The 18,442-nt window shown below is 43.1% G+C and overlaps 1 protein-coding gene across 1 annotated transcript in view; it reads right to left on the reverse strand.

The window, feature by feature from the left end:
- Positions 1-16,170, reverse strand: part of EFHC2 (EF-hand domain (C-terminal) containing 2) — a 63,264-nt gene extending 47,094 nt beyond the window's left edge. Inside the window, exons 1-3 of the mRNA XM_014938050.1 lie at positions 16,048-16,170; positions 6,560-6,748; positions 2,159-2,309 (exon numbers count right to left, since the gene is read on the reverse strand). Of these exons, the coding sequence (XP_014793536.1) occupies positions 2,159-2,309; positions 6,560-6,748; positions 16,048-16,089 (382 nt within the window). The 5' untranslated portion in view covers positions 16,090-16,170. The remainder of the gene's footprint in view (positions 1-2,158; positions 2,310-6,559; positions 6,749-16,047) is intronic.
- Positions 16,171-18,442: the final 2,272 nt, after the last annotated feature.

Genomic DNA, 18,442 nt, shown 5'->3' on the forward strand with positions numbered 1-18,442 from the left:
TTTCTTTTTAAGAAACACTGGTTTTGCATATATTTAATATATCAAATTTAATAAATTTAATATATAAAATAAATTTAATATATAAAAAACAAATATTTAGTGCCTTTAACATAAGAATTTTTTGGTTGTTCTTCAGTTAGGGAGCATGAAGCTACTGCTCAAGTGTGTGTGAGTAAGAATCCTCTGATAGGCATCTCCACCACCTTTTTCCCTCTACATCATATTAATCTCTAGGATAATAACAATATTTATGTAGATGTTTATGATAAAAGTATAGGCCCCAGATCTTCTCATCAGCTGTGAAGCCTAAACACATCCCAAATAGTCCTTGGGCCTTGCAATCTACAGTATGTCTTCCTTCCTAAACACAATCAATACCAGCAACAAATAAATTAAGTGCACTTTTGAGATCCTGGAATGTTTATTTGTAATCCCTCAGTTTAATATGCTGTGTATACTCTTTCATCCCACACAAAGCAACCATACAAAGCCATAAAGGCCTTCAAAACATCCTTGCATGGAAGACTGAAAGAATTCTTGTTTCTCTCTAACACTATTTAGTTAATCCAAAGGTGACTCCAAAACCATTGACATAAGATACAGCCAAGGAAATAGGGGGAAACTGTAGCCTTCCTGTCACCCCAGGGTCATGACTAGACTGCCAGGAACATCAGGCCTGAAGGGGCAGCCTGCACAACCCATACAACAAAGATAATGAAATGACTCATTGCCATAGCTAGATTCAAAGGAATCGGCTTTGAATTTGCTTTATCCTGCCCTAATGAACCTGGCTTCCACCTTCCCTCTCAAGGACGACACCTCTACCTCTCAGGTTAACTGTACTTCCTTTGTTGATAGTCATTTGTTCCAAACCACAAAATCCAGAAACAGCCGCTCCCACTCCCATGACACACAAGTCAAGGAAAACCTAAACCCGATGATGTCTCCAGCCTTGTGCATACGAGTGCAGGGAGAGGATAACTAACTTGCAAGTTCCCAAGAGATCCAACATGCTTTTCTTCAAGTCTTTAAAAAGTACTTGCCCAAGTAGGAGTAGGATGAAGTTCCTCTCAATTCAAAACCAGTTCCTGCTGAAGAGCCAATAAGATTTCTGGCAATAAGAACACTCAGCACAGGGAGAATAAGGCCTGAATTACTGGTTTAAGAAAAGATTCCCAGGTAATTTCATCCCAGGTCTAACAGTAATGATGCAAGAAACACCTTTAAATATTATCCTACTTTGTAGACAGAGAAATTGATAGCATCTGCTCATGTTGGAAAAGAATATGGCAGTTAAAATGTTAACTTATTTTTGAAAATTGCTGTGCTAAGATCCCCTAGAACATACAAAATATCTTTGGGGACTGGGAGGCGCAGACATCCCAAGACATCCTGCTTATCTGGACTATATCCCTTGAAAACTTTTTTAATTCTGGCAATGACCCATAAACACCAAGAAGCAGCAGCTGTGCTCCCCTTCTGCAACAGGATGTTGACCGCTACATCATGTTTTCTTAATGTAAACCAAGTCCATTAATACTCTAGTAAATCAGCTCGATAAACCCTCCTCCAAAAGTCCTCAGGCTGGTCCAAGTGCAGTATTGTGACACTGAGGCAAGGCAGCTTCTTAACTTAGAGGCGTCAAGGAAAAATTCTTGTGCCAAGGGCGTTTAATCATAAAAGAACCAACAGCCAGAGGCACAAAAGGCACTCTCCTTCAACAATGGCAGAGATACTGCTGCAGCTAATAATGAACAATTACAAAGCTGCAGCTAGAGAACTTACTGCCAGTGCCAAGATGGGAGGAACCAGGCTGAGGAGTGGAGATCTAGAACAAAAATGGTTTTTGCAGAAGTGACATGACACTGACAATAGGCCCACTATCACATGATTTGAAACAGTTATATTAGAGAAAAAAATGTATCTCTGAGTGAGGGGGGGGTTTCTGCCTTAGAAATCCTACATCTTCAGAAACTAAGACAATAAAAAAGTTCACATTATGGTTCATAGCAAGAAAAGACAATTATAGCTGTTCACTTACAGCTCATTTTAACTATAAGAAGTCATGTTATGTATCCATTAGAATGGACCAAGGCTGTACTGAAGAAAGATATAAAGGGCAAAAAAAAAAAAGAAAAGTGCTATTAAAAACAGATACCTTGAGGTATGCCACTGTTTTTCACATGAGGTTCAGTCACTTGAATTGTATCATCCTCAAGGTAGAAGTATATTTTACAATGTCTGATTCTATATAGCTCTTGATTTTTGTCAGGCACTTCTTCCTCAAAATAGGCATCAAAAGACAATACCTATTAAAAACAATAAATAAATTAAGGTAGCAAGATCTTCAATGCTTTTCCAAAATAAACTTGTATAGATCATAGGTAACTAAATATATGGATTTCAGAAGGTAGATTTATTTCTCACAAATGTAAGAATAGAAATACACATTAAATCACATAAATTTGGAATTCTTTGTTTGGCATTTTTATTATCACAACATCTAAGCAGAGATAAAGAAAGAAATAAAATAGAAAACTATCAGCAGGCTGCTTGGAAAATCTTCCGGGAAAAGCACTTTTGATAGCACAAAGAGCTACCTAGGTCCTGAAGCAAATTTTAGACTTCAATGAATTGCTGGGAAATAAAGTGCATTATGACAGTAATGGCTTTACCATTGAGGTAAGTGGAAAGGAGAGTTCTTTTAAGCAGATCCTGCAAGATGTCTAATGAATGGTACTGAAGATTATCACAGAGAAATTATGTTTTTCAGGAGTAATTTAGAGCTGTGCAATGTTGTCATTTCAAATCTTACCTGGTTCTGCAATGTAGCAAGTGGGGAAATCTCAGAGACCATACCAACTGCTCTTGCAATAGCAGTAATGCAAGAAAAAAACACCTTCACAGGTGAGATGTTCAGTGGCCTTTATGTCTGGAGGTCTTAACTTAAGCTCAGCAAACCATTACACAGTGTTCTTCTCGGTATCATTTATGGTTTTTAATGACCGAGACCAATTTTAAGGGAATGTGTAAGAAGTACCTAACTAGAAGTACATTATCTATCAAGATACTTGCTGTGGTAAGTATATGCAAGGAGATAATAATTAAAACAAGCTTTCCATCCTGTCCGCCCCCTCCCAACATATTTAGGTCAAATCAGTCCTAATCCATATTTCATTTTTTGCAATGATTCTATTTAATATCTTCAATTACCTTTATTCTTGATTCATTAGACAAACCAAAGCATTGGAAAAAAGACAGCTTAGCTGTTCCCTATGTTTCAGTGAGCATCTGGCAGACCACGGCTTGAAAGTGCTTGAAATCTAGTGAGCTAGCCAAGATCCCTATATAACACAGAACAGACCGGTTAATAGTCTGTATTCCTTTGGCACGTGCCTTTGAGAACCTCAAAGTGCTTCCACGAATACTAATGACAGAGATTTTAAAACACCCAAATAAACAAATACAACCTCTTTTTCTACCTCTGGGGAGAGAGAGCTAATGGCTTGCTCAGGAGCACACAAGAATAGCCACCCTGTGTCCTAGTCAGATTTCTCAACAGGCCGCTCTCCCTTCTCTCAAGCAGGGTAACTGCAGGATGAGAAAAACTACATTTCCACAAACTATTTCAAAGGCTAAGATCCCACTGATTGAGATGCATCAAAAAATATGACAGACACATTTTTGGCATCAACTCTCCTGCACTGTGACCCGCCACTATTAGAGAAACAAAACTTAAATTATAATCAAATGACATAACTGTTACCTGTTAAATCTGATACCATTAAATCTTCACACAAAAGAACCTAGACACCATATGTTATATTTTAAGTAGTACAACATGCAAACTTCTGAACAACCTATAGAAGAAAGAGGTGAAAATAAATAAAAATGCATCCTGGCCACATGTCATTTTTAACTGTGGATTTCACTGTTTCATGTATCAAACAGAAAAACACTGGATAAAACATCTGACATACAACAGACCCAACACAAAAAACTCTACCATCCTTTAACATCTCTTCTTCCTTCCATTTGTCTAAACATTGGTGTTTTGTGCTATTTGGAGTGACCAAGGTATCCTTCCTGGCCTTCAGTTACTATCGCATAAATCTCTTGACTATTCCAGGGGACTTAAAAGGTACTGTGGTGGAACCACTGAATCCCAGTCTGAATATCCTGGGGTTCAGCTGACATGGAGCTGAATTTCATTCCTAAGCCATGCAACCATTGGAAGCTTCCTTAGATGCTGCGCTCTCTTCTCCCCATTCTGCTACTCCCACTGGAGTATAGTTGTTTGACAAACATATTGTTCAAGTGCCCCTATTTGATTACTAATTGTTCTTAATTTTGTCAATAACCTTTTCTGACAATGGTTGTCTCATGTTTGCATAGATCTCCGAGCACAATCAGGTCCTAAATACACTGTATTTATTTCATTAACTGAGCATACACCTGTGTCCTGGTTTACTCCATTTGAGGAGTTTGTGCAAGTTCTTTTGCACTTAAACTTTATTCTCTTCATACCCTTAACAACATGCTAGTGTAGGAAATAATATGCAGCTGCCAACTGCAATCTTGCAGATCAAAACAGATGATTCAGGAAGGGTGAGGAGGAGAAGGAACAGAAAAGAAGATCACTTTTCATTTTAAAGCAAAGTTAATTTTAAAAATACTTGAAATGTAACGCTTCCTAACTCACATATTATGTAGTACATTGCTATGTGCAATGTTCCCATTCCACTCTAAAAAAATAAATGTCTGAAAAGCAAAAGTAACAAATATTGAATAGACTCTGTGGCATTTTGTAAACTTGGTACAAGGTTTCCCTGGCACTTGTGGTAGTCAAATTATAAACATTGTTTCAAGCCCAGAAGGCCTTGCATGTGTACTTAATCATAGAAGAAATTAAATTACAGCTGCTTCCTATTAGGCATATGAATTGCAAAAACTCTTTATTAACCGACTTAATAATGAAGTTTTATGCCTCTCCTTCCTCCAACTACTATGGTACTGCTGAAAGTTAGAAACCATAGAAAAATGGTAAGAAAACAGACTACATTAAAAAAGATAAACACCTCCTCAAACCATTCTTCGTGTACTCCATTTTGCTGAGTCACAAACTGCAGCACTGGAGGAAATAGCTGCATTCTGGGCTCTTAACTGGGGACACTAAATTAGCTGGGTAGTACCCCTTAACTGACTGCATTTAATACAAACACATGAGCCCTCCAGAGGCCAATTCCGAATCTGCAAACTCCTCCCCTGTATTGCCCTGTGGAGGAATACCCTGATTACAGAAGGAATTTTGAAAGGCTAGCTCTCATCTGCCACGTTCAGTGGCAAGTCCCCACTGTGTCCCTACCTAACCCCTTTATTTCATAAACCCGGGCCCAAGTTTAACTTGGCCTAACAAGTTTAACAAGGCTAACTTAGATATGGCCCACCCTGAGAAGCCAATGCACACCTCCTCGTTGAAAGAAGGGAGCAGATAAAGCAAGTCCAGGACTGGCTGAAGCCTCAACACTTTGGCACATCAGACCAATTCATACTTGAGCACGTTGCTGAAAACTGTTTGAGCAATACTAACGAATTCAGAGGTAACGCTAACCAAGGTCATGTGTATCTATCTGTTCAAGCCTTACATTTTCTTGCAGTAGTTCTGGTCTGCCAAAGAGATGAATGCATAATTGCCCTGCAATTACCTGCACAGCTTTTCTTTTAAAGCAAAAATTATGAGATTAGCCATTCTTCCCAATATTTAAATACCACAATCGTTTAGTCATGCAAGATTTCTGTGATCTGCTGAATGATTTCTTTTTCTGGATCATGTTTTCTTCTCTGATTACAGGCTTCTTGCTTTAGAAATAAAACATCGCTAAGTAGAATTTAATGTAAATTTAAACATGAAAAGTACTGATAGTGTGCTACAAAATTCATATCATCACAGATTACAGTTATTTGATAACCCTCTAAATTTAAAGGTTTCACTACATTCTTACAAAATAAAAAAAATATTAATTTTAAATTCATGTGTCTGTAACAGACACAATCAGCTATATTACACATGAACAGGTTACACAAAAGTCAACAGGACTTTGAGCAAGCAAACATGATGGCATAAATGAATTCCAAGCCTTTAGCACTCTGCTGTGGTTAATGGTTCCCAAGTGTCCATACACATTTTCTCCTGGACTGGGGCCTACCTTACATTCATTCTTACCTTGTTGCCATATAATTTGTTTACTGTCATCATTTTCACTAAAAAGAAAAATATCAACCACTCCCTTATTTTTATTATATCCAGTAGGAGAGATAGCTCAATACATAAATATTTTTATATGTTGCTGTATGGCATGATACATGTTTACATTAATTGTCCAATATACCAATGTGATGGAAAAACAGATGTTACCACTCTTCTTATCTATTTAGGAGCTCTTCTTTGCGTACACAAAATAATCTTCTGAAGTATTTGACTAACTTCATTTCACCTTTACACGTCTTTGTCACATTGTAGCCATTCATAAAAACCATACAAATACAGATTTCTACATACCTGCTTGTCAAATGCTACCCAAGCAGGAGCATCACTTCCCATCCCTTTAGGAAAGACACTGTATTCAGGTTTCAGCTTCTGACCAGGTAACGGTTCACCTCCTATTCCAGGTTTATCTTCTCCAAGCAGCATAGCAACATTATTGCAGTAACCCCAGTGCTGTGACTTGTGAAACTTTTCTTTCCCTATCTGTCAAAAGTTTGGAAGAAAGAGAGAAAAAAAAATCTGTGTGTTTGTTTTTAAATCCGTAAGAGTTAACTATCTAGGCAAGGGGGATTAAACATGCAAAAGTTTCTCTATAATTACTTTTAATACAGAGTCTAAAAACTCGTAACAACCAGAATGCTGCAAGTGAAGCAACGTATTTCAGTGGTCAATTTGCCAGCCTTATAGATGAAATGGAAAAGTATTCCACAAATTAACCCGGGCTGACAGACAGGATGATACAGGCCATTTCCCTCCCCCTCCTTCCCTGCAACAAGGATTGAGGTGTGTGGTAGAAAGAAACAAGTCACCCACAAGAACTGTTGCAAAAGGTAGAGGGGAAAAACCTTTTCTATAGATCACCAGAGGACAAATGGAAACAGTTCAGGAGTACTCAGAGAACAGCCTGCTCTCATTACTTATGTCAAAGATCTTATTTACACTTGCGTCCCCGAGCGCAAAATAAATAGCTCTGTACTAGTGAATACACTTGAATTTCGGACGGTTGGATCTGAATCAAAAGACAGAATATTCATTCCATCTGGGCTTACTCCAAAAGAAGGTCTCTGTAGTGATTTTTTTTATATTATTACTATTTTTTCAGGCAATTAAGGATGGAGCGTTTAAAAAAATATGCACAACCAACTGCAAAGAAACCTATCTTGCCTGCTCGCATTTCTTGGCTGGGGCTGGAGCCAGTCTTGAAGTGATGCAGAAAAGCCTGTGACCTCAAATGAATATCAGTCCTGTCTGTGGAAATGTCCCTGCTAATGAGCTGCCTGCTTTGCTGGCTAGTTCCCTCGAACAGAGCCGTGAGCTGCACTCGGGCAGCAATCCCCCTAACGACCCCACACATCAGCCGCACACCAGAGGACAGGGAAATAGGAAAAGCCAAGAGAAAGCTCCACTAACCCTTCCTCCCATGAGCTGACTCATTAGCTTCTCTGACTCTCCTATTCCTCCTCTCCTTGCCCTCTCAAACCCTTAACACATTTTGCCTGGGAAGGCAGAGAAGGGCCAGTGGGTAGTTGCACCCCAGCACACCTGGTAAGCAGAGACAGAGAGTACCACAGCTGTGCCCTCCCTCTGCCTGGGACTGGGTGAACATGAGGGAAACTGAGGCCGAAGAGGGAGGAACTGATGTTATGGGTGAGCACAGAAAAGGCCCTTGGTAGAAGAAAAGGCTGGACAGCAAAATTTTTACAGTAGCACCGGAGCAGCTATGTCAGCAAAGTAGCAGAGGGCCAAAATTGCCTCTCATTTGGAAGACTGAGCAACACTAATTATCACACACATATATATTTAAAGCAGTGCTCCCTCAAAAGGTGTAAGACAACTCCAAGTTATTATCAAGAATCAAAAAATGACCAAGAAAAACAACAAAGAAAAGGAACAGATCATTGTTTTTCAACACGGCAACATTCAAGTGTTCCAAGATAACGTAAGCCGCTCAGCACAGCAGTTCTGGGAACAAGGGCAACCAGTGAAGCAGTAAAACCTGAAAGTAACCAAGTAGCTATCTCATTCTGACCATATGAGGGTGAGGAATTTGAAAGGCAGCTTACTCAACCTCATGGCTCATAACATTCAACGCGTGTATAGGCTACTGCACACTGAAAGTTACCATCTGAACCTTCCACCTCCCTTGCAGTGCTCTAAATCCAACGACATAGGGTGGAGAGCTGCCCTTGACACGAACAGCTCCATCATACTTCAGCTTCACCTTTGCTTAAAACCCTTTTATGTACCACTTGTGTACTTCTGCAAGGACAGCGGTATGAAAAAATAATAAAATACTTGCTATTTTTACAAATCATTATTTTTAATACCATAATAATCGATGGCCATACCTTGCTTACATTAACAAAAGCTGGGCCAGCCAGCACCCTTTGGAACAGTCACTGCGAAACGAGATAAGGTTCATATACTGGGGACAGGAATGACTGGGAGTATGGGAGCACTTCCCCAAAGAAGACATTTAAAAGGTAAGCAATGTTTTGAAAAGAGGTGAATAAAGGGGCACATGGCAAGTGTCATAGTTTAAAGAACAATACAAAGGAAAATAAAAAGTACTCCTGAACTATATGTTTATAACTCAAGAACAAGGGTTACCGAATAAAAGACAAAATCAATAAAAGGAAATACTGAAATACTTGTTTGTGTAATGGCTAGTTAACCCACAGGCCCCCCTGCCACACTGCATTGCTCAAGCCAGGAATTTGACAAGATTAAAGAAAGAGCTGCGTATTTGCAGGAATAATGCCCCAAATAAAATATTTCCTATCAGCACATTTTTTTGAGCTGTGATACAAAATTTCATGCTGCGGTGCACAGCAGTGTAAGCGCTGCTATTCAGGCATTAGGAGCAGACCTTCATGTGGTCATCCCACCCTTCCCTGAAGAAGTGAACACAGGCTCTCTCCTGGCACAGGACACTGGAAGGGATGGGCACTGATGGGGTCTGGCACTCACTTTGTAATACATCTGCACTCGGGATGGTTTTTTCCCTCTCCTTTGGGCACTACTGACCTGCCCTTTCTTCTTCTATTGCTTTTTATAATAATTTTTTCCTCCGTAAGCCAATAAAGACTTGGGGAGAAGTCAAAATGGGAGGGAGCCTTCTGCATTTATCAGTTCAAGTGTGGAATAACTATAGTCAAGCTGAGTTTTAAAAGGGAAATTTCTAGGCAGAAACATCTGATTTATACTGAAGGTGCTATAGAACAGATCAACTTTTTGGCATGGCAAATATTTAATTATTTTCTCCCTATTACCAAAGCATGATCTGGGGAAAAAAGCATAGTTATTAAGGCACAGTGAGCATGGCACTTTTCCTGAGCAAAGGAAAGCTTTTCATGTCCTCAAAGCTTCTTGTTGAAGCATTTGCTGTTCAACTGATTCTGGGGCTTGGTGAGCTACAGTGTGGTAAAGTTTTTAACAAAATAATATAGGTTTGCTCCTGCTGGAAATTTTCCAGAATTTAGGGATGAAATCGCAACATCATTCACAATTTGATATGAAAAATACACAGCGCAATAGCTGCAATTCTGCTAAGAATCTTTTGTGGCATTCTCGTTTGACAGAACGGTTCTATTTTAGATTCCTAATCATAGAATTACTTATAAGCCCCTTCTCCATGAAAAGCACCTAAATCCATATGCAAAATAATCTCTTCCAAAGTTCTGTACAGTTATTTCTTAAAATAAAACAAAACATAACAAAAGAACAACAAAAAAAAAAAAACAAACAAAAAAACAAACAAAGGAGAGTTTAAGAAAAAGAGCAATTATAAATGAAAATTACAGAAGAGAAAAATGACATTTGGGAATGTCATTCGTGGCTAATGAAGTCAGACCACATCCAGCCTAAAATAGTGACAGAACATCATGTTACCTCCACAGTAATACTAAATGACTTCTAAAAGAAATCTGTGAGAGCGCAGGGAAAGAGCTTTACTGTGTCTTCTGTGCTAATGCAGTTAAACTGAGCAGGCTGTAGATCTGCTGAACAAAGCTGGCCACTTTCTGTGCAGTGAGCCTGAAATAAATATTGAGGATACACTCAATAGTGACTAATGTAAAGGTCAGGATTCTCTGACTGCAGCTATTGGCTTTGCAAACTCAGCCACTGCAGTCTTGGGGGAACGCTTGCTTGTGCTCTCTCCATCTTGCTCTTTAATACTCTGGTACAGAGTCACTGCAAACTCAGAGCTGCACATTTCAGTTGAACCAAATATGACTTGAAGTCTCTTCCCACAGTGGCTGGAGTGATGAGGGAGCCCTGTGACACACGCTGTCTCAGAAGCTATGTGTTTTTAACCAAGTCCCACAGAGAGTTATGATAGAAGCCACTGGTAGGAGTCCGGTTCCCTTCCCTGTATCCACTCTTAATTCCCACCTTGAGAACAACAGCTGCACTGTGGATGCCCTGCTCAAATCCCGTATCAAGATGAACTGTGATGTTTCTGAACTACTCTAAGCTGCTAATACACTCTCCTGGTTGCTTCAGCTAAGCAATAGAAATAAATGCGAATGCTGCACACTGTGCTGGTCAAACTCATGTGACCTCCTGCCCTGTGGAAAGTGCAGGTCTCCACCAGACAGAGATGAGACAAACAGCAGAAGTTCCTGCAACACTTATAAGTAGCATCTCTCACAAAGTTAGCACCCACTGCTTCGTGAAAAGCCATATTTCAGCTACCAATTTTCAAATCTTTTATCATTCCCAGCTTTATGCAGAGGTTGAATGGTACTGAAAAAGGAGGATTACCTTAAAACATTGTTTCCAGCAACTGTGGTGCCCCTCTAACACATACCAGAAAAAGGTGCATCCACACTAACAGCCTGCATCAGTACAGGAAAGACATGGACCTGTTGGAGTGGGTCCAGAGGAGGGCAACAAAAATGATCAGAGAGCTGGAACACCTCTCCTGTGAGGACCAGCTGAGAGAGTTGAGATCATTCAGCCTGAAGAATAGATGGCTTCGGGGAGTCCTTATTGTGGCCTTTCAGTACTTAAAGGAATCTTACAAGAAAGATGGGGACAAAGTTTTTAATAGGGCCTGTAGTGATAGGACAAAGGGTAATGGATTAAAACCAAGGGAGGGTAGATTCAGACTAGATATAATGAAGAAATTTCTGAGGTTGCCCAGAAAGGCGGTAGAAGCCCCATCCCTGGAAACACCCAAGATCAGGTTGGTGGGGCTCTGAACAACCTGATCTAATTGAAGATGACTCTGCTCATTGCAGGGATATTGGACTAGGTGACCTTTAAAGGTCCATTCCAACCCAAACCGTTCTATGATTCGATGATTGTATTAGCTTGCTCTTACTGCCTGAGCTGGTACAGCCTAAGAGAAGACAAGAGATGGATATAAAGCAAAGGGTCCAAAATGCAACCCAGACGGACAGCTACAGGAAAATTTGGGTTTGGGGTTTGTGAACGGAGACCTGGGGGAGTGGGGCTGAAGAGCAGGAGGTAGCAGAAGGGGTTCAGGAAAGGAGGTCTGAGCAAGGAGAAGGAAAGGCACAACAGGCAGGCTTGCTTATAAAGAGGTCAGCAAGCACTCTGCCAAGAAAAGCTAATGTCCCTTTTTGGCACCAATGGCTAGAGCAGGAGGATGACTCAAGCCAGGAAACCCAGAGACAGCAACAGTAGTGCAGTTGAGGGCAATTCCAGGGTCCTGCAAGAAACAAGGAAGACGGGGAATTTGCGCTGCGCCACTACAGTTTGAACAGAAACTGATTTTCTTGAGGCTGAGATCTATAAACTCATTGTCGGATTCTCTGAGAAATTCCATGAGGAAATGTTGCCCAGAATTCTCCCTTTGAGAGGGATTTCATACCTCAGGCACAAAAATACACCAGTTAGCTAGCACCTGGTAAATCTGACCCATACAAATATGTGGACCTCTCCATTAGCTGCTGATATAAAGCAAGAAGCTCAATCTGGTATCAGAAGGGGCAGCTGCCTCGGACAATGGGAGGTGGACCAGTAACACTAACAAAGGAAGTAAGGATGCTGTTTCATTGCAACCAGTGTCATTCCTAACACAGTGCAGACTCCAAATGCACAAGCTTCTTCCTGCAGTAACAGAGTAAACCTATTATATGCTACATTTCCACACATGCAGGATTAAACACAGTTATCGAGATCCGTGATTTTCCATCCTGACAAACAGGTGACACGCATATAACTTGTATGGACAAAGCTGAAAATCTCGCTATTGCCCAATTTCAACATCAGTTGGGCTCTGCAGACAGAAGCTACAGTACGTAGGTCTCCCCAGGGCTTTTAAACATTGGCTTCAGTGGCAGGAACAAAAGAAAAGAGGAACTTCCTTTTGCAAGGGTACACGGAAGGTAGTGAGATTTTCAAAGAGGTAACGTAGGAGTTATTGTTTGTGAAAATTAAGAAATGAATAAACTCTTGAAATCAACAGGACAGTAAAAGATGTGTGAGTACCACATTCTGCCACTGCCAGGCAGACAAGGGCTGTCAGGACAGAGAAGCACCAGCCTTGCCAACGGGGGCAGCAGCACTCCTGGCACAGACTCTGGCCTCCCCAGCCTTGGAGAAGCAGAAAGGCTGACTTTGGCCCATTAGCCAGCCTGCTGAAGAGAGGGCCCTCACAAGTGGCAGAAGGTGGGCTAATCTGTGCACAATATACCAGCCTGCTCTATCCTTCCATCTCCTGATTGCCCACATGTGAACGTCAGGAACTGCTGAAGAGCAGATTATTTCTGGACTTCTGTTCAAGGAACAGGAGTTTAAAGGAGGTGAAGAGGGGTTATTTGAGGAGCGGACATGTGTGTACACAAACTACTGCAATTCTGATTTTAAAGAAATTTGAAAAAATAGGAGTGGTTCCTTTCACTCTATAGATTAACTTTACTTTTACTTTAATATTTAATGCTCCCAAAGCCTTCTTCTAGTCATCATTCTTCTCCATCCCATCAAACCAAGCATCAAACATGGCACTACTTGTGCTACGTCTACCCTTGCTCTTCATTCAGTGCAAAAGAAACGTTACCTTACGTTACCGTAGGAACCATTTCTGCTGTTTTAAAAGTGCCTATCACCCTATTTCCCCCCAGTCTTGTTAGCTATGATGCCCAAGCAGCAAGATTTTGTCCCAGCTACACAGGACTGCTGCTGAATCGGGCACCAGTCGGTTACAGTTAAGGGAGGGAAAACCAGTAAAAACCAGCCAGCGGCTGCTGCCTTTCACGGTGCCGGCACCAGGGGCAGTTGCGAGCTGCTGTTGCTCCTGGAGGCTTCTGCTCCTGGCTAGAGAGGAAGTGCTCTCGGTTGAGCTAGCTACAATTAATAATACTCATCACAGAGGAGTAATACAAGGGTTAGTGGCTCTTAGATCCAGAGACCTAAGCACTGCAGAAGGATTTCTTCCTTCTCATTTGTCAGTGCAGTCCCTGCTGCTCTCAAGTTAGGTTCCACATCCATAACCATCTTGAAGCTCTGATTTTCCAGAGACAGTCCAGCCACCTTATTAAACACATCCAAGGAAGACAAAACGCCTATGTACTCCTCTTCCACTGCCTTTCGTGGGGCTACATATGAGGCAAGTGGAAGCATTAGGGGCAGAGAAAAGAGGATTGCAGCAGTAGCTTGAACAGTGATAAGAGTGGAATTAATACCCATAATTATAAACCAAGGGCTGACAGGAACAGCAATCCCCTGTCCCCTGCTTGTCCTCCTTCGGGGCATGCTTTGTTACTGTTGTTTCTGTGCAGGAAGAGGCATTGATGGCAATGCTTAGAGTACTGACATGGGAAAATACTTTTTTCCTTTTCAATTTATCTATAGCAGTGGCGTTTTTTTCCTTTAAATGGGCTCTTCTTGGCCTCTCATTTGTGGAACTATACGAAAATAAAACTAATAACCAAAAACTAAGTGGAGATCAGAAATGCTTTTCAAGAAAGGCAAGTTATCAGTGTTAACTCCACTATCCTAAGGACTGTCAAAAAGAGCAATTTGGAGCCCTGACAATGGTATAATCATGGTTTTGTAATGCTGTCTTGTGGCAATCATGACTTGTTTTTGACACCTTCAGTTCTCATAAAACATATACACACTATATGTACTTCAGCATGAAATGTTCTGGATACATCTCACCCTGGACTGTTACTCCATAACTAATAACCCCTATTACTTAAACTAAAATTTGGAGAACAATAAAGTCTCAGATAACACCGAGCTGAGCTATTCTGCTTCCACCCAGCAGATACCAATGGTACGCACCTATTTCAAGGTTGCCAATATGCCCACTCAGCAGCTACCTGAAGCATTATACACACAACCAACTCTCTACAAAACAAATTTGAATTCAGCAAGAGAGTCTGAGTATTTACCACAAGGCCCTTTTTTTTTTGTTGTTTACTTTTCCTTCTAAAACAATGGCACCCAGCCTGCTGTTTGTAGGGACGAAGTTGCCTGAGAGCTCATCACTTCGAGTAAGCTGGGCTTTTTCCATAAGAGATCCTGTATGTGCACACACATGTGCAATGCTGACACACCAAGTGAGGCTGGGGAGATCACATATTTCTAGGCAATTTCATGTTGCCTATACCAGCACCTAGGCAGCTACAATTGCCCCTACCAGTCTTGTTTTTTTAGAGAGCTGCCAGATGTTTTACACTGGACCACTCTCATTGCAAACTGATTCACAGCTCATAAAATGGGCTCCCAGATGCTGCTAGCATGGGGAAGTCTCATATTGAGGGGGTGCTGATGGTTATGGTATCATTGCCATTAATACATGTGACTTGATGAATCATTTGCAAATTGTACCTGAAATTCATTATCATCTTCTACACTCTCCCTCATTGGGTGGACCAGACTCAGGTGCTAGCAAAACACCTCAGCAGTCAGGCTGCAGAAACGAGGGCTCTAACGGCCACAACTTGTTCATAGTGTGAAAATAGAGATTCCCTCGCAGAAATTTTAGCATCATTAAGAAAGTCTACACTTTTTCATCTGCCTCCTGAAGGCACCAGCTACAGTGCCATGCCCAAATCCTTCCTTACCTCCTGCACCCTTTCACAGTACGGAGTGTATTCAGGAAATTTCTAGCCACCCTTGATGAACAAGTTTGAAGTCGTGACGGGAGCCTTCTCTTTTGTTTGCTATTGCAGCTCATGATAAAAATGCCATCTTATATATTCAGACTGCCATCGGTATTTAATAGTACTGGCAACTCTGAAAACAACACATTAGCGTTCCTAGCGTTTCCCCCTCCCCCCTGCAAAAGGCTCTTGTTTATTTAGAGGGTCTCTGCCTCTCCCCGTCTGGCTGTTAGAGACGCAACAAGAGCTCCAACTTCCCTACAGCAGCCACCAGATCCCTCAGCCCCGGCCTGGCTGCAAAATATTCCCCCTCCAAAGGTAAAACCGGAGGAGGTTTGTACACCACACACCAGCTCGCCTTCCACCTGCCGGGTAAGGAGGCTGGGGGGAGAGAGGGGAGGGGGAGGCCTCGCCGTGGTACCGGCGCTTGCTCGCCACCCCCGGGGCCGACTCCGCAGGGAACGCCTGCGCTTCACCCCCTCCCCTCCTGCCGGCCCCACCGGCAGCCAAACCGCGTCGTGTTCCGCCCTCGTCCCCCCTCAGGCCAGCCCTGTAGAGACCGGCCTCGCCGCCGGCCTGGCCTGAAGGGGGCGGCCGGACCAACGGACGCCGGGGCCAACGGACGCCGGGGCCAGCGCCGCCCCGGGAGAAGCCCCGGAGCGGGGATGGACAGGGCCGGTCCCCTCCGCTGTCACTCACATTCGGGTCGCGGGAGACCCCGGGCAGGAGCGGCAGCGCCATGGCCGGCCCGGCCCGCTGCCAGCCCCGCACCGCACCGCGACGCTCCCGGCCAGGCCCGCCCGGCCCCGCTGCTGGCGCCGTTGCCTGGAGACCGCCCGGTGACGTCACGAGGAGGGGGCGGGGCGGGGCGAAGGGCGGGCCGGGCCGTGGCCCTGGCGGTGCGGGCCCCGCCGGGGCTGGGAGCGGGATCGGGAGCGCAAGGCACCGCGGGATCAACCCCTCCTCGCTCCCGCCGCCCCGCCGCCGGTTCCCCCGGTGTCACAGCCCTCCCGGGCGCTATGGGAAGGGGGCAGGCCCTGCCCTTCGTCCCCAGGACCCCCGCGGGGGCGCGGGCCCAGAGGCGGGGGCGAGGCGGGGTTTGCGGCCTTTGGGGCCGAAGCTGAACTAAGTACGAATTCCTTTTTTTTTATTATTTTTTTTTTTATTTTTTCAGGCTTCACTGCTGTCATCTTCCCAAATCTCTCCAAATTACTCTCGGGCCCAAAGCTCTGTGTAGTCCCCTCCTTCCCTCCCACCCTCTGGGGCGCAGCGGCCTCTGGACGTGGTTCCCCCCCAAAAAAAAAAGCTCTGGATCAGGAGCCAGGGACGGGGACAAATCCCACCCCCTCTGCCACCTAAGGCACGAATTAATCACAGAATCACAGAATCTTCTAGGGGCCTTTGGGGCCGAAGCTGAACTAAGTACGAATTCCTTTTTTTTTATTATTTTTTTTTTTATTTTTTCAGGCTTCACTGCTGTCATCTTCCCAAATCTCTCCAAATTACTCTCGGGCCCAAAGCTCTGTGTAGTCCCCTCCTTCCCTCCCACCCTCTGGGGCGCAGCGGCCTCTGGACGTGGTTCCCCCCCAAAAAAAAAAGCTCTGGATCAGGAGCCAGGGACGGGGACAAATCCCACCCCCTCTGCCACCTAAGGCACGAATTAATCACAGAATCACAGAATCTTCTAGGTTGGAAGGGACCTTAAAGATCATCTTGTCCAACCGTCAACCTAACTGACAAAAATAGACACCCACACAACAAACAAGGAGCATCATCACTAAACCATACCTCCCAGCACTACATCAACCCGTCTTTTGAACACCTCCAGGGATGGTGCCTCAACCACCTCCCTGGGCAGCCCATTCCAATGGCTGATAACCCTTTCAGTGAAAAAATTTTTCCTAATATCCAGCCTGAACCTCCCCTGGCGCAACTTGAGGTCATTTCCTCTCATCCTGTCGCCTGTGACTTGAGAGAAGAGACCGACCCCCATCTCTCTACACCCTCCTTTCAGGTAGTTGTAGAGAGCAATAAGGTCTCCCCTCAGCCTCCTCTTCTCCAGGCTGAATAACCCCAGCTCCCTCAGCCTCTCCTCATAAGACTTATTTTTTCATGTTTTCCATTTTGCAACTCTTTTTGATAATGGCACATTTTCCTTCAGGGCCCTGGTGGGCTTGGGGGAACAGGAGGGGGTGGGATGCTTTTACATCCTGATGTGTGTTGTTTTGTTTGGGTTTGGTTTTTTGGTGGTGGTTTTTTTTGCATTTTAGTCCACCGGGATGGTGAAACTAGGTCAGTGGGTTTCCACTTTCTGGTTTCCCAGTGCTGTATTATGCACCTGCATTTGCATTTGGTGCGGAAAGGTAAACATTTAAAATGTATTTTAATTGGAAATAAAAGGAGCCATCATTTTAATCACATTCATTTCATACAGTGGGTGGTATTACACTCAAATTTAAATTTCAAACAGAAAATACACTGAGAGTTTCTCACGGATGGCTTGGAGGGGGAAGGGTTGTTTCTTTCTTTAATGGAAGTAACATTTTCCTTGTTAATAAGGGAGGATGCATTCCAGATCGCCTCCAAAGCCTGTTCCAGAGAACAACAACCGTGCTACGTTATGTTCCTCCATTTTACATAAAGCTGTTCATGAATGTTTTTTTTTTTTTTTAATTAGAACTGCTTTTTACAGAAAAATTAGTTTGTGGATAAAATAGTTAGCTGAAACCCAAATATTTCCATTCTGATATGCCATCACGCTGTCTCAGAGGAGCTGTACTTCAGTTGCTTAATGTCCTTATTCTCATAGATGGAGTGGATCTCCCCTGCCGTATTTCATACTCTATGATGCATCAGGCCATGAAATTCCCCTAACATATCATCTCCCCTCCCTGAAGCAGAGGCTGCTGGAGCAGCATGGGCGATGTGTTCGGTCTGAGTGAGTCGGGGAGGCGCTCCCCGTGCAGCTCCCCTGGAGTGCTTGTGCAGCATTCGCTCTCTGAATTGATACTGGGCCAGCATATCCTGATTTCAAAAATGGTGATTTCAGTGAAAACTCCTTTTTTATTTTTTGCCAAAAGCTAGGGAAGGGAAG

The sequence above is a fragment of the Calidris pugnax genome, unplaced genomic scaffold (genome assembly GCF_001431845.1).
Source record: "Calidris pugnax isolate Ruff unplaced genomic scaffold, ASM143184v1 scaffold25, whole genome shotgun sequence".
NCBI classification, from domain to species: Eukaryota; Metazoa; Chordata; class Aves; order Charadriiformes; family Scolopacidae; genus Calidris; species Calidris pugnax.